The sequence below is a fragment of the Dermacentor silvarum genome, chromosome 10 (genome assembly GCF_013339745.2).
Source record: "Dermacentor silvarum isolate Dsil-2018 chromosome 10, BIME_Dsil_1.4, whole genome shotgun sequence".
Lineage (NCBI taxonomy): Eukaryota > Metazoa > Arthropoda > Arachnida > Ixodida > Ixodidae > Dermacentor > Dermacentor silvarum.
Genome location: NC_051163.1, coordinates 76552867 through 76569101, shown reverse-complemented (window position 1 = coordinate 76569101; position 16235 = coordinate 76552867). Strand labels below are relative to the sequence as shown.

Here is a 16235-nt window from a genome sequence, read left to right as displayed (position 1 = left end):
ATGAGTCAGAGCAAGCTCGGTTAAGTAGATTCTTGGTGAGTATGAGTCAAAGCAAGGTCGGCTCAGTAGATTTTTGGTGAATATGAGTCAGAGCAAGCTCGGCTAAATAGATTTTTGGTGACTATGACTCAATGGAAGCTTGCCTGAATAGATTTTTGGTGAATATGAGTCAGAGCAAGCTTGCCTAAGTAGATTTTTGGGGAATATGAGTCACAGCATGCTCGGCTAAGCAGATTTTTGGTGAATATGCGTCAAATCAAGCTCGACTAAGTAGATTTTTTGTGAATATGAGTCAGAGCAAGTTCGGCTAAGTAGATTTTTGGTGAATATGAGTCAGAGCAAGCTGGGGTAAGTATATTTTTTGTGAATATGAGTCAATGCAAGCTTGCCTGAGTAGATGTTCGGTGAATATAAGTCAGAGCAAGCTCAGCTCATAATATGTTTGGTGAATATGTGTCAGAACAAGCTCGGCTAAGTAGACTTTTGGTGAATATGACTCAGTGCATGGTCGCCAGAGTACATTTCTGGTTATTATGACTCCATACAAGCTCACCTGATTACAATTTTGATGAATATGAATCAGAGGAAGCTCGGCTAAGTATATTTTTGGTGAATTTGAGTCAAAGCAAGCTCAGCTGAGTAGAATTTTGGTGCATATGGCTCGGTTCAAGCTTGCCTAAGTATAGTTTTCATAAATATAAGTTAGAGTAAGCTCAGCTGAGTACAATTTTGGTGAATATGAGTCAGAGGAAGCTCCCCTCAGTGGAATTTTGAAGAATATGAGTCAAAGCTCGGCTAAGTAGATTTTTGGTGAATATGAGTCAGAGAACGCTCAGCTTAGCAGATTTTTGGTCAGTATGACTCAGAGCAAGCTCGGCTAAGTAGATTTTTGGTGAATAAGGCTCAGTGCAAGCACAGCTATGTAAATTTTTGGTAAATATGACTCAGTGCATGCTCGCTAGAGTAGAATTTTCATGAAAATGAGTCCGAGCAAGCTCACCTGAGCAGAATTTTGATCAATATGAGTCAGAGCAAGCTCGGCTAAGTAGATTTTTGGTGAATATGAGTCAGAGCATGCTCGACTAAACAGATTTTTGGTGAATCTGAGTCAGAGCAAGCTCGGCTTAGTATATTTTTGGTGAATATGAGTCAAAGCAAGCTCGGCTAAATAGATTTTTGGTGATTATGACTGAATGGAAGCTCACCTGAGTAGAATTGTGATGAATATGAGGCAGAGCAAGCTCGGCTAAGTAAATTTTTGGATAATATAAATCAGAGCAAGCTCAGCTGAGTAGACTTTTGGTGAATATGACTCGGTTCAAGCTCGCCTAAGTATAGTTTTCATGAATATAAGTCAGAGTAAGCTCACCTGAGTACAATTTTGGTGAATATGACTCAGAGGAAGCTCGCCTCAGTAGAATTGTGATGAATACGAGTCAAGCTCGGCTAAGTAGATTTGTGGTGAATATGAGTCAGAGAACGCTAAGCTTAGCAGATTTTTGGTCAATATGACTCAGTTCAAGCTCGCTTGAGTATAATTTTGATCAATATAAGTCAGAGCAAGCTCAGCTGAGTAGAATTTTAGTGAATATGAGTCAGAGCAAGCTCGCCTAAGCAGATTTTTGGTGATTATGACTCAATGCAAGCTTCCCTGAGTAGAATTTTGATGAATATCGGTCAGAGCAAGCTAGGCTGAGTATATTTTTGGTGAATATGAGTCAGAGCAAGCTCGGCTAAGTAGATTCTTGGTGAGTATGAGTCAAAGCAAGCTCGACTAAGTAGATTTTTGGTGAATATGGACCAGAGCAAGCTCGGCTAAGTTGATTTTTCGTGAATAAGGCTCAGTGCAAGCTTGCCTAAGTAGATTTTTGGTGAATATGAGTCAGAGCATGCTCGGCTACGCAGATTTTTGGTGAATATGAGTCAGAGAACGCTCAGCTTAGCAGATTTTTGGTGAATATGACTCAGTTCAAGCTCGCTTGAGTATAAATTTGATGAACATAAGTCAGAGCAAGCACAGCTGAGTAGAATTTTGGTGAATATTAGTCTGAGCAAGCTCGCCTAAGTAGATTTTCGGTTATTATGACTCAATGCAAGCTTGCCTGAGTAGAATTTTCATAAATATCAGCCAGAGCAAGCTAGGCTGAGTAGATGTTTGGTGAATATGAGTCAGAGCAAGCTCGGCTAAGTAGATTTTTGGTGAATATGAGTCAAAGCAAGCTCGACTAAGTAGATTTTTGGTGAATATGAGTCAGGGCAAGCTCGGCTAAGTAGATTTTCGGTGAATATGAGTCAGAACAAGCTCGGCTAAGTAGATTTTTGGTGAATATGAGTCAAAGCAAGCTCGACTAAGTAGATGTTTGGTGAATATGAGTCAGAGCAAGCTCGGCTAAGTAGATTTTTGGTGAATATGACTCAGTGCAAGCTCGCCAAAGTATAGTTTTCATAAATATAAGTTAGAGTAGGCTCAGATGAGTACAATTTTGGTGAATATGAGTCAGAGAACGCTCAGCTTAGCAGATTTTTGGTGAATATGACTCAGTTCAAGCTCTCTTGAGTATAATTTTGATGAATATAGGTCAGAGCAAGCTCAGCTGCGTAGATTTTTGGTGAATATGAGTCAGAGCAAGCTCGCCTAAGTAGATTTATGGTGATTATGACTCAATGCAAGCTTGCCTGAGTAGAATTTTGATGAATATGAGTCAGAGCAAGCTCGGCTAAGTAGATATTTGGTGAATAAGGCTCAGTACAAGCATGGCTATGTAAATTTTTGGTAAATATGACTCAGTGCATGCTCGCTAGTGTCGAATTTTCAAGAAAATGAGTCCGAGCAAGCTCACCTGAGCAGAATTTTGATGAATAGGAGTCAGAGCAAGCTCGGCTAAGTAGATTTTTGGTGAATATGAGTCAGAGCATGCTCGACTAAACACATTTTTGGTGAATATGAGTCAGAGCAAGCTCGGCTATGTATATTTTTGGTGAATATGTGTCAGAACAAGCTCGGCTAAGCAGATTTTTGGTGAATATGAGTCAGAACAAGCTCGGTTACAAAGATTATTGGTGAATATGACTCTGTGTTTGCTTTCCAGGGTAGATTTTTCGTGAATTTGAGTCAAAGCAAGCTTGACTAAGTAGATTTTTCGTGAGTATGAGTGAGAGCAAGCTTGGCTAAGTAGATTTTTGGAGAATATGAGTCAGAGCAAGCTCGGCTAAGTAGATTTTTTATGAGTATGGCTCAGTGCACGCTTGACTGAGTAGAATTTTGGTGAATGAGTCAGAGCAAGCTCGGCTATGTAGATTTTTGTTGAATATGACTCAGTGCAAGCTCGCCTGAGTAGAATTTGAATGAATAAGAGTCAGGGCAAGCTCGGCTAAGTAGATTTTTGGTGAATACGACTCAGTGCAAGCTCGCCTAAGTAGAATTTTGATTAATATATCTAGCAGCAAGCTCAGCTGAGTAGAACTTTGGTGAATATGAGTCAGAGCAAGCTCGGCTAAGTAGATTTTTCGTGAATATGACTCAATGCAAGCTTGCCTGTGTAGAGTTTTGATGAATATGAGTCAGAGCAAGCTCGGCTAAGTAGATTTTTGGTGAATATGAGTGAGAGCAAGCTCGGCTAAGTAGATTTTTGGTGACTATGACTCAGTGAAAGCTCACGAGAGTAGTATTTTGATGAATGTGTCAGCGCAAGCTCGGCTAAGTAGAATTTTGACGAATATGAGTCAGAGCAAATTCGGCTATGTAGATTTTTGGTGAATATGAGTCAATGCAAGCTGGATTAAGTAGATTTTTGGTGAATATGATTCAATGCAAACTTGCCTGAGTAGAATTTTGGTGAATATTAGTCAGAGGAAGCTCGGCTATGTAGATTTTTGGGGAATATGACTCAATGCAAGCTTGACTGATTAGAATTTTGATGCGTATGAGTCAGAACAAGCTCAGCGAAGTAGATTGTTGGTGAATATGACTCAGTGCAAGCTCGCCTGAGTAGAATTTTGATGAATATAAGACACAGCAAGCTCAGCTGAGTACAATTTTGGTGAATATGAGTCAGAGCAAGCTCGGGTAAGAACTAAAAAAAGAACTTCATAGTTATTTTTTTCCTTTTGCAATTTGCAAGACTTTTGATAGCCTAAATTCAAAATGCACTACTTATAGTTACTAGTATTTTAAATGCTTTGTTCCTAATGCAACAATACTAATATCGGTGCAACGTTTGCCGAGAAAAGCGATTTCTGCGCGTCCACGTATTTCGATACAGAAACTCCCGAGCTTTAAGTTTCCTCAAGCTTAAACCTGAAAAGATATGCTCAAGTCGTGTACGTAACTTAGACTTGTTTCAAGCACCAGCCAAACACCTGTTCAGTTTTTTAAACATTTTTCTTTATTTCAAAACTCAGTTGCGTATGCCATGTCTTTGGCGGAGTAGACAGGAAACAAGCCCAGATTCAAGGCTTGTGCAGCCCGTAGTACAGTTCAAGCCGCGCACCTTCTTTAATCATTCTCTTAACGGCATCCTCCGCCGTTATCGTAGCAGGGAGTAGAACTACCTCGCCCGACTCGTTGGCCGCATATATGCGGTACATTGGTAATCGCTGGTCATTACGATTCACGCTGTCTGGAGAAAGACGACGTCTGAGGTGCGAGGCGACATCCTGCATCGTGATCTGCGCCGTCATTCTCAAACGCAGCGTCGGGGACTCGGCATTTTCCAAGAAAGTGGGGAGGTGCGGCTTCAGCATCATCGTTATTACGTAGTCGCGCATACGGCGTGGCGCGAGGGCCGTGCTGGATGATTCGCAGTCAGCAGCGGCGGTAGGCATGGCGTCAGCATCGGCTGCTGATTTGCTTCTCGCGTCTCCAGGCGTCTGACCGGTGTCTGCGCAGTAATCCTTCGATTGAGTCGGCTCGCTACGTTGTGCCGAAGTCACGCGGCTTGCCTCTTCACTCGTATCTGTTGCATCGTGGTCAACCTGCGCCGGCGAAGCCGCGGACAAGGCGTTGGACGCGGACCGCCGCGCTATCCCGGCGAATGCGACGCTTGGAGGTGGCAGGGGACGTACACCTTCTCCGAGAACCTTGGCATCAACACGGCGAGCGCCAGTGTTCGGCTCCTGGGGCCCCTCGGCGCGTCGCGAGGTCAACCCGTAGTCCGATCCCTTACGAGCGACGCCGTCGGCACCTGCCGCGAACGCCTGTGATGCACGGCCTACCTGCCGAGGCTGCTGGAATACGTACAAACACCTTCGCTGTGCCGTTGGCGAAGTCAGTGGCGATACTTTCGGAACGTTTGCTTTCACTTCGACACAACCCGTGTTAGCCGTCGTCGGAGCCAAATCGTTCCCAATCGCCGTCGACATCGTCTCGCAGCGAGCCTTCTTAACGCAGTGCTTCTGGCCAACGTCACTGTCTTTGACGATGCTCTGCTCACATGCTTGCTTTGGAACACCGCGTTTCACGCCTTCGCGAAGCTGGCCGCCTTGCGAAGCAGTCGCGCGCTCGGCTGACGACGCGCCGTCTTCGTCGTAGTTGGGGAGAAGCGCGGCGATCATGGCATCCATGCGGTAGTCACGCCGCAGCGACCGCTTCGAGACGAGCTTACGACGACACGTCGGGCATTCCTTGTTGCACCTGCGCAGCGACGTGGTGATGCACTCCTCGCAAAAGCGGTGAAGGCAGTCCGTCGCCACAGTTTTCCTGAACAAGCCTAAGCAGATGGGGCACGTGAAATCCGGGACATAGCTTTCTTCGCCAACGATTACCTCCGTATCGTCTGTGACCAACTTGTGGGGGAGTCGTTGGAGTTCGTAAGCGCTCAGTTGCCAGTTCTTGCTCAAGTTCGAAGACGTCATCGCGAATACAAGGCGCAGTGCGTCCTTTGTACGTTGCAACAGCGTTTAGGCTCACAAATTCTTCTCTATTACGCGCAAACACAATGGCGTAGCGTTGCTGAGTTAGAGGGGGGTGATTTCTGGCGATTCTGCCGTAGTCGCAGCCGTAGCCAGAGCCTGTGGCTCTACAGAAACGAACCTGAAACTTGGCTACGGTGGCTAGATGGGTAGGTGTGCCGACCGAGCGTAGTTAGCACTTCTCCGCATCATGACGCAGAAGTGGCGCTGCGGACAGTAGAACGGCTGAGCTGCGCGCAACGTCGGCTGCGCTGTGTAGACGAGCAGCGTGTTTGATAGTATCGCTGCCTCGGCTCTAGCTTTGAAGTACGCGTTATACAATTTCGTTTCGAGCAGAGTAAGCAAAGCCAGAATGGGGAATTTGTTACTGTCGTCTACTCAGAAGACGCGATATGCTGAAGTAAATTTTCTAGCTTGGCGATTGGTCACATATATTTATTGGTACAAATGCGGCGCTCCAGCCCATTGCATTAAATACGTAGATACATTTTTTTCCATGCATAAAACAAAACTTCAGTGGTTTTTATACGGTATATGGAAACGTGTTTACGTGATATTTAGTGAGTTCTAAAGTTTCAATTTCGAGAAATCCAGCCATTGTGTTTATTGCTGCCTCAGTTGCGGTATTTAAATTGTTACTAGACGAATTGTGTTGGTAAGTGCATATGGTTCACTGTTTGGTTGCAATAAAAATAAAGCAATATGTCTTGGGCTAGATTCATGAATATATTTAAAATACAAGAAACGCTCTCATAACTTGACGCACCAACATAAATAGCCTAGCGCCAGCAAGGCCGCAACAACGTTGGTCCACCACATCACAACATTATTCACAGCACACGCCTCCGCTTCAGGTGATTCCTCTTCTCCCTGTTGCTTTCACGCGCCATGTTCTTGCCCTTGACAAGAAAGTAAAGGCGTATAATTGAATAGAACTACACAACATCGTTTGTGAGCTGTTTCTTGTGCCGCTCACAGCCGATCAAATTCGGAAGATTCAGCTGCAGAAAGAATGTAAAGTTGGCGATACTGTTCCTTCGTAACTCATTTAAACTGAAGCACAGCTTGAAGGCGTCTTCGAGCGATGCTACCAGATTTTTTTTAGTGCTTCAAAAGGGAGCAACAGCCCTGACCTACTCATTCTGTTGAATTCAGCAATGTCCCTGAGCAATCGGAGCACTTGGTTCTTTGCAGGAACTTCCTTGCTACATAGCCTGCTATATAGATTATAAGCCTAGAGTCACTTTTCTTTTCCCTGTAGCAGCGCAGCGTTAAATTCGAACGGAAATGACTATTCGGCATCGTACAGTATATGAATGACACTTGCGCGCGCGCGCGCGCGCGCACGCACACACACACACACACACACACACACACACACACACACACACACACACACACACATATATATATATATATATATATATATATATATATATATATATATATATAAAATATGATTTTGCTTGCTATGCATATTATTGCTGCGACTGAGAGTTTTATTTCCAGTATTCACTAATAAGTGTGTTTGTTACCGCAAACACGTGCGCTTATTCCGGTGGGGAGTTCTCACTTTTTCAATTATTGCATTTAGAATATTTGTTCTTTTTCCCTTACCTATATATATATATATATATATATATATATATATATATATATATGGCTATGTACCCTCTGATTTAATAACCTAGAAATACATTGGTCATTCTTCGCGCCACGCAGGTAATAAACCTGGTTTATTTCACTCTAATATTGTTTTCTTCGATCATTGTCCCTGATCAATATCCACCAACAAGAAGCGCGTGTAAAATGACACGGTATCAATAATAAAATTTTCTTACGTAGCCTTCATCGTGCCGAGATACCAGTTACTTTTAAAGGACAGTGGTAAAAACAGCAGTTCACCTGGCTAAAACTACATTTGGCACCGGCCGTCAAGAGGCATGGGAGCACCGAAGCAACTAAACCATTAAAAAATGTACTGCACAGAGGTTCTGCGAGAAAAACTGGGCGTCCGCCAGCGTCCGCGTAGCGAATGCGCGCTCGCTAGCAGACGACGCGCTTGACAACGACAGCAAAATTGAAGACGTCGTGTTGTATAATCTATGCCTCAAATATACATGTTTGGCAAAATGGTTTAAACATAAATTTGCAGTTGAAATAAAGCGCTATTTTAATAGCGTACTATGCGCATTCGGCCTCGGCGCCCGCAGAGAAAGTAGGTTGAATATGCCGCGGAGCGCGTCTCCGCCCCAATCCAGTTCGCTCGCAGCGCCCTCGCACTATTTTCCCACACGCGGCGCTTCAGCGGCAGAGCGCTGTTCGGCCCACTCGACCATTGTCTAGTACTCCCTACTCTAGAGGGAAAGCTGGGCCGAAAAGGAGGAACCAGTAGGGCGCCGCCATCTTGTCGGCGCCCTCTTGTAACGCGTCAATGTGGCCAGCGTAATTACTTTTGATAGATGAAAACAACTATAGTTCGCCTTATGTTGTGTCATAAAAAAAGAATACTTGATGGCTTTATGAAGGTGATGTGTGGATATTAAGATTACAGGAAGCGCTTGCTAACGTAATTTATGCAATTCACGATGTACTCATTCATTCAATAATGCGAGTTTCGGTTTGGGATATTTTTTATTTTTGTTTTCGGATGCGTGGTAGTTTCGTTATGGGTGTCTGTGGTTTCGTTTGGTATAGTTTAGCTCTGACATGTGATCGCGCGACGACATCGGTTGACGCGATGGCACCTTCGTAGCTTTTGTGCAAGACTAAAGCTCTAAATGGCTCTGGCATTTCCCTTCACACGTAGGTAAACGACTTGTTCAGAACATCACGCGAGTAGACAACTTTCGTGATTCATCGCAATCGTTCGAAAAGCATCACAGTACAGCATTTTTTCGTTTTACCTATTGCTCGTCAAGTGACACTTGCGACAGCAAACAGGGAAGCTTTAACAGCTATGCGGTATTTTCGCTAGTGCGTGACCGTTGAAAACCACATACCGCCGGAAATTTTAACAGGGTCATCCTTGGGTTGCGTAAATGCCAGCTGCACGGCCAACACCTCCCACACCCACGCGCCCACCGCTGCACACACACTACAAGTTATAGGTTGCCAGATTAAAACTGATTACTAGCGCCAAATCTAGCAAGCGTTTCAGGAGCGTTTCAGGAGCAACAATCAAAAGGTACATCCCAACTGAATGGATGGCGACAATCACCACCAAGCCCTTGTCCCGAAACACGAAGCCGGAGAAAAATGATGGCAGGAGAGAAGCCAAAGCTCAGGCGATTAATACCAAAATGCGGCGGTTGGAGGGAGTCCTATACGTGGATGCGTCCCTCGTCAAGGGCAGCAGCAGAGCAGCGGCGGTGGTAACCGACGGGGAACGGTTGATAAACAGCGCTGCAGTGAACACCAGAGAGTCAGCGACAGCAGAGGAAGTGGCCATAGCCCTGGCACTCGTCCAACCGGGCGCCAGGGTAGTGGTTACCGACTCCAAAAGAGCTTACGGCGGCTACCGGAAAGGGGTGATCTCCTCAGAGGCAGCCGCGGTATTAACGAAGAAAAGGGCACCGGAGCGAGCCGTAGAGCTCGTATGGGTGCCTGCCCACACAGAGGTAGCCGGCAACGTCCTAGCCGATTACCATGCCCGAGCGATGACCCTCCTGGCAGGGCAGGACGCCGACACCACCAACCCGGTGCTCACGTACAGAGAGATTACCTCCGAGTATGGGGAGGATCGGCGCACCTTTCCCGAGCCGCACCGCACCCTGAGCAGGGAACAACAAACACTCATCAGGCGCATTCAGGCGGGTTCACTTACCCACCCTGCCCTGATGAATAAATTCTACCCAGAAACCGAAGTGGACATTTGTACATTTTGCAAAAACAACACAGGCACCCTCGCACACATCCTGATGGAGTCCACTTCACTCAAATCCCCTATACCCCCCATCCCCCCTCCGTCCCCCACTACTCCACCCCATGAGCGATGGGAGACCTTACGGTCCAGCCCCGCCCTGTCGATCCAGCTCACGCTGGCGGCTAGGGGCCAGGAGCTGCTGGTAGTATATGGGTCCCGAAACCAGGGAACCACCCCGTCCGACGTCTGAGAAGACGCCGTCATTTGAGCTGAATAAATGTTTTTTTTCTCTCTCTCTCTTATTGAAAGAACAAAGTGCAGACGTTTTCAAAACTAAGTACAATGTCACTTTGCACGAGAAAAAAAAAAAAACCAAGCACAATAGGCACGGAGAAGTTATATACCTTAAACAATACAATTAAAATATAACAACCAAGAACAAAAAACAAAAACAAAAAAAACAAAAGCCGGCAGATCCCACGCCCTGCGGGAATCGGTGTTATGCGAAGCAGTGTGCCTACCAAGTTAACGAAACGACCATGAGAGCACCAAGACGTAGGCGGCTGTTTCATGACCTACGTGACACGCATGTCATGACATATCATTTATGTTCGTCATACACTCTTGTCATACTATGCCAATTTTTGTACATACCGAGGTAACGAAACGACCATGAGAGCACCAAGACGTAGGCGGATAGATAGGTACTCTCGAAGTGGTATATTATCGCGATAAAATGATTCGCATTTAAAAAGTATCTATGCACATCATGTCCGCTACAAGTCGGTACATACAATAACCAAAGAAACTACTAGACCAACCGTTGCTGCCACATTCACTAAATAATAATCATTAAAAAAACAGTTTGCACTACACAAACTACACAATTGCACCGTGTGACCCCGCACATATCTACAATAGGCGACGTGGTTTCTTGGTTCACGTCATATAGGTTTACTAGGGTTTGGTGCATAATTCATATATATATATATATATATATATATATATATATATATATATAACACAACCCACTACAGGGGTTGAATCGGGCGACAGTGGGTAAAAAAGGGAAGAATACTTAAATAAGCTTTTCCTATTTAAGAATGAGATATGAAATGAATTATAATCGTTAATATCAATTTTCATGACATATTATCTTAAAATTTGAAGTTAATATTTTTGTTTTCATGTAGGCTGGGTCCACAAACTGGAAATATTCATCCTTTTCTTCGTCTGTTGCGGTCCGAATATTGGGGATACTAGGAGCTTCGATAGAAATTTTCATCAGCGCGTCGACATGGGCCGGCGTCATGTGAGTGAGTGAGTGAGTGAAATAACTTTTATTACAGGTCCGGCGAGGACGCGAACTCGTCGCGCACCCGGCTAGTCCCACGTCGGGACCGGCAGGTCTAGCCCACCAGCCCGGTCGCGGGCACACCGGACAGCCAGGATTTGCTTGTCTAGAGCGGGGCTACGCAGAAGCGAGTCCCACTCATCCTTGCTGAACTTGGGGTATCTCGACCCGCACTCCCAGAGCATGTGTGCTAGAGTGGAGGTCTGCCAACAGGGTGGGCAGGCGTCGTCACGATATACGTCAGGGTAAACTTCGTGCAGAACGGCCAGACACGGATATGTGCCGGTCTGTAAAAGTCTAAGCGAAACAGCTTGCGCCCTATTCAATTTGGGGTGAGGGGGTGGAAAGACCCTTCTGGACATGTAGAAAAATTTTGTCACCTCGTTGTGAGTAGCGGGAGCATCCCTGTGGCCGTAGGGGGGAGGGGTGTCGGCTCTCCTTACAGAGGAAGCGCGGTCGGTGAGGTCGCGCGCAGCCTCGTGAGCAGACTCATTGAGGTTCGGGGGAGCACCCTCGACCGACCCTACGTGAGCGGGAAACCAGTGAATCGAATGATGCGTGAGAGCATCCGGATTGGAGACGCTAAGAAGACGAGCAGCCTGCTCGGCGATGCGACCCTTCTGAAAAGCCCTAACTGCCGTTTTGGAATCGCTGTAGATCTCAGACCCACGACCGTCTAGCAGGGCGAGGGCGATGGCGGCTTGCTCGGCGACTTCGGGGTCTGAAGTGCGAATTGAAGCGCTGTCATGTGACATCTATCTGATGTTAAGAGCCTGTCCATGGTGGAAAAGCTTCTTTCAACGGCTGCAATTCTTACGGGAAGGAGCAGCATCTTCATTGCAGCTGACCACAAAGCAGGGAACATTCTTTTTCTCTCGACCTCGCACGCAACAGTGCTTGCTGTGAATCCAGCTCTCCAGGATACCGCCTGCAAATTCTACTCATTCCCCAGTCTATTCGTTCGGAGCTTAACGATAACGAGAGCAATCTGTCACATTAAAAATTTTACGACTAAGCACAGGGATAGTGCTCGTACGGTACGCATTGTGCATACGAGTGCGTTGACATATACGTGGAAGAACAGAAAGACCAAACATGAATCTCGCATCTCATTCACGCGCAAGCGTCTACCGCGACCTGAAGGATTCTCCGCTCCCTGCAGGTCGCAGTGTAGCAGTGTCGTCTGCGCGCTGAACGTCAAAACTGGACCTCAAAATGAAGGCCACGTAGCGCCCACCTCCGCAAAGAGTAAATAATCTTTAAAGCGATTACCACACTGCATGGGTTAAGCGTAATTTTTTTCCAGGATGAGTGCCTGTCGCAAAGTGGGGAGGGGGGGGGGAGGGGTTGGTCGGGAATAATTTTTGAGGGGATGTCCAGATCCTCCTCTGGGGGTGTTGGGGAGGTGTTAGGGGTGTGTGTATAAATCCCTGTGTGAAAGTGTGCCCGATGCAATAAGTGACTCAATTCATTAAGGCTCTCTTTATTTTTGTTAAGGGTTTTCTTCCGTTGAACGTGCTTATGCTGCTCTAGTGTGAGCAGTACAAATGCGTGAGCTTTACAACGAAGTGTCCTGTATAATGAAAGGTTTAAGAGGTCCCGAGCGCTTCGTTATAAAGGCGTTTGACTGCACCTTGATTTACCTGTGTTCACCAGATGCATAAATTAAATTGTGGAGCCCCCATATCGCGAGTTTTATACTTACGAGCAAGCTTTAGCTCAGGGCCAACTGCGATTGTAACAACGGCTGGACCGATTTGAATTCAATTTGTCGGATGCAGAATTTTGATTTGTGGCCTGATACTATTTACAAAATTTTCGGAAGTCGTGGCAAGGTTAAGAAAGAATTGAGAAGTTTGCAAATCAATGCTCTGCATACAAACCAGATCGCCGTTCTGTCAACTGCACCTTTAGACCATATGAAGCGGACAAATATGATGTACGAATTCCCACCATACGGGATATTATTAAAATACTTTAGAGAGGGTCGCGAAAGTACTGTTCACAAATTAGCGGTATATTTAAGAGCACTATATAGTACTTCTGTTGTGTCCCCTTCAGAAGCCTATAATAGGCGCAATTTACATAACTGCTACATCATTATTATCAAGTTAGAGACCCAACAACTTGATTAGTAGTTTTTTTTTTACTTCTGCAATTTTGAAAACTTCATAAATTTTTGATAGCCTAAATTCAAAATGCACTACCTAGAGTTACTAGATTTTAAATGCTTGCTTTTAATGCAGCAATCCTAACTAAAATCGGTGCAGCGTTTGCAGAGAAAAGCGATTTCTGCTCGTCCACGTATTTAGATACAGAAACTACAGAGCTATAAGCTTCCTCAAGCTTAAACCTGAAAAAAAATTACTCCATCTCCCGCTAAAGGAAACCATGTGTGGATGCGAAGCGGGGGGGGGGGGGGTCAGCTTGAGCGGGAGATGGTTTCGCGGCAGCGGCCCGAGCGCTCATCGCGGCGCTGCACAGGAGAGAGAATAAGGCGCGCGCGCTCCGTCATTTTCATACCGCGGATCTACCGTGGCGCCCCTAGCGTAGTAGTATGCAGCTGTCGCACCCCCTGTCGAGCGCGCCGCTCCGGATTCCTAGAGGAGAGAAAGGAGGGAGCGTAGGAGAGGAAAGAGAGGGGGAGGGGACGCGCATGCGCTGTGAGGGTGTGGCACGCGGCGCCGCTCCGTAGAGTATTCCTAGAGAAGAGAAAGGGGGGAGAGTAGGGGAGGATATGGAGGGGGAGGGGAAGCGCATGCGCTGTGTGGGTGTGGGTACGCGGGCGCCGCTCTGTACAGGATTCCTAGAGGAGAGAAAGGGGGAGCGTAGGAGAGGAGAGAGAGGGGGAGGAGACGAGCATGCGCTGTGGGGGTGTGGGACGCGGGACGACAGAGCCGCCGGCAAGAAATGCTTCGCATTTAATATGCTCAGGTCGTGTACGTAACTTAGACTTGTTTCAAGCACCAGCCAAACACCTGTTCAGTTTTTTTATGTTTTTCTTTATTATAAAACTTAGTTGCGTATGCCATGTCTTTGGCGGAGTACATAAGAAACAAGGCCAGATTCAAGGCTTGTGCAGTGCATAGTACATTTCTAGCCGCGCACCGACTTTAATCATTCTCTTAACGGCATCCTCCGCCGTCATCGTATCAGGGAGTACAACTATCTCGCCCCACTCGTTGGTCGCGTATATGCGGTACATTGGTAATCGCTGGTCGTTACGATTCACGCTGTCAGGAGAAAGACGACGTCTGAGGTACGCGGCGACACACTGCATCGTGATGTGCGCCGTCATTCTCACACGCAGCGTCGGGGACTCGGCGTTTCCCAAGAAAGTGTCGAGGTGCGGCTTCAGCGTCATCGTTATTGAGTAGTCGTGGATACGCCGTGGCGCGAGGGCCGTGCTGGATGATTCGCGGTCAGCAGCGGCGGTAGGCATGGCGTCAGCATCGGCTGCTGATTTGCCTCTCGCGTCTCCGGGCGTCTGACCGGTGTCTGCGCAGAAATCCTTCGACTGAGTCGGCTCGCGGCTTGCCTCTTCACTCGTATCCGTTGCGTCGTGGTCAACCTGCGCCGGCGAAGCCGCGGACACGGCGTTGGACGCCGACCGCCGCGCTACCCCGGCGAATGCGACGCTTGGAGGTGGCAGGGGACGGACACCTTCTCCGAGAACCTTGGCATCAACACGGCGAGCGCCAGCGTTCGGCTCCTGGGGCCCCTCGGCGCGTCGCGAGGTCAACCCGTAGTCCGATCCCTTACGAGCGACGCCGTCTGCGCCCGCCGCGAACGCCTGTGATACACGGCCTACCTGCCGAGGCTGCTGGAATACGTACAAACACCTTCGCTGTGCCGTTGGTGAAGTCAGTGCCGATACTTGCGGAACGTTTGCTTTCACTTCGACACAACCCGCGTCAGCCGTCGTCGGAGCCAAATCGTTCCCAATCGCCGTCGAGATCGGCTCATCGCGAGCCTTCTTAACAGAACGCTTCGGGCCAACGTCACTGTCTTTGACGATGCTCTTCTCACATGCTTGCTTTAGAACACCGGGTTTCACGCCTTCGCGAAGCTGGGCGCCTTGCGAAGCAGTCGCGCGCTCGGCCGGTGACGCGCCGTCTTCGTCGTAGTTGGGGAGAAGCGCGGCTATCATGGCATCCATGCGGTAGTCACGCCGCAGCGACCGCTTCGAGACGAGCTTACGACGACACGTCGGGCATTCCTTGTTGCACCTGCGCAGCGACGTGGTGATGCACTCCTCGCAAAAGCGGTGAAGGCAATCCGTCGTCGCCACAGCTTTCCTGAACAAGCCGAAGCAGATGGGGCACGTGAAATCCGGGCCGTAGCGTTCCTCGCCAACGATTACCTCCGTATCGTCTGTGACCAATTTGTGGGGGAGTCGTTGGAGTTCGTAAGCGCTCAGTTGCCAGTTCTCGCTCCAGTTCGAAGACGTCATCGCGAATACAAGGCGCAGTGCGTCCTTTGCTCTTTGCAACAGCGTTTTGACTCAGGAATTCTTCGTGCTTACGCGCGAACACAATGGCGTAGCGTTGCTCAGTTTGAGGCGGTAAGGGGAGGAGGGTGATTTCTGTCGAATGTGCCGTAGTCGCAGCCGTAGCCAGAGCCTCTGGCTCTGCATAAACGAACCGGAAACTCGGCGTCTTGGCTTTGAATGTTGCTTTCGCACCGAACCAACCAAATTCGCCTCAGGAAATGCTAAAAGAGCTGTTATGCACACGCGTACAACGCCTCTGTGGACGCTGGTGTTTCGTGAAGACGAAATCACGAAATTCTTCGTCCAATAGCATGGACGACGGTATACGTCTAATGTGTTTGAGGATACCGTCTCTTATCACTTCGGAGCATGCTGCTTCCTCTAGCATTATACAATGTATGCAGCGCTGTTCGTAGGAATTCCAGTTCGGCTATCGTCTCGTTTCTTCCCGTCATGAGCTCTACACGAAACGATGGCAGATAACCGTTACAGTGGTACAAAATAGCAGCGCTGCGCTGTAATTTTGCCAGAGCTATTTTGCTGACTGGCCTACGTGTTATTATACTATTGCCACTTCAAAAGCAATCGGCGAATGGGAGTCCACGAACTGTGGC

The 16235-nt window shown here is 47.4% G+C and overlaps 1 protein-coding gene across 1 annotated transcript in view; it reads right to left on the bottom strand.

Annotated features, from left to right (window-relative positions):
• The window catches only part of LOC119431639 (uncharacterized), a 241777-nt gene extending 225809 nt beyond the window's left edge, over positions 1–15968 (bottom strand). Inside the window, exon 1 of the mRNA XM_037699119.2 lies at positions 14806–15968. Coding sequence (XP_037555047.2) covers positions 14806–15582 — 777 coding nt within the window. The 5' untranslated portion in view covers positions 15583–15968. The remainder of the gene's footprint in view (positions 1–14805) is intronic.
• Between the last annotated feature and the right edge of the window lie 267 nt (positions 15969–16235).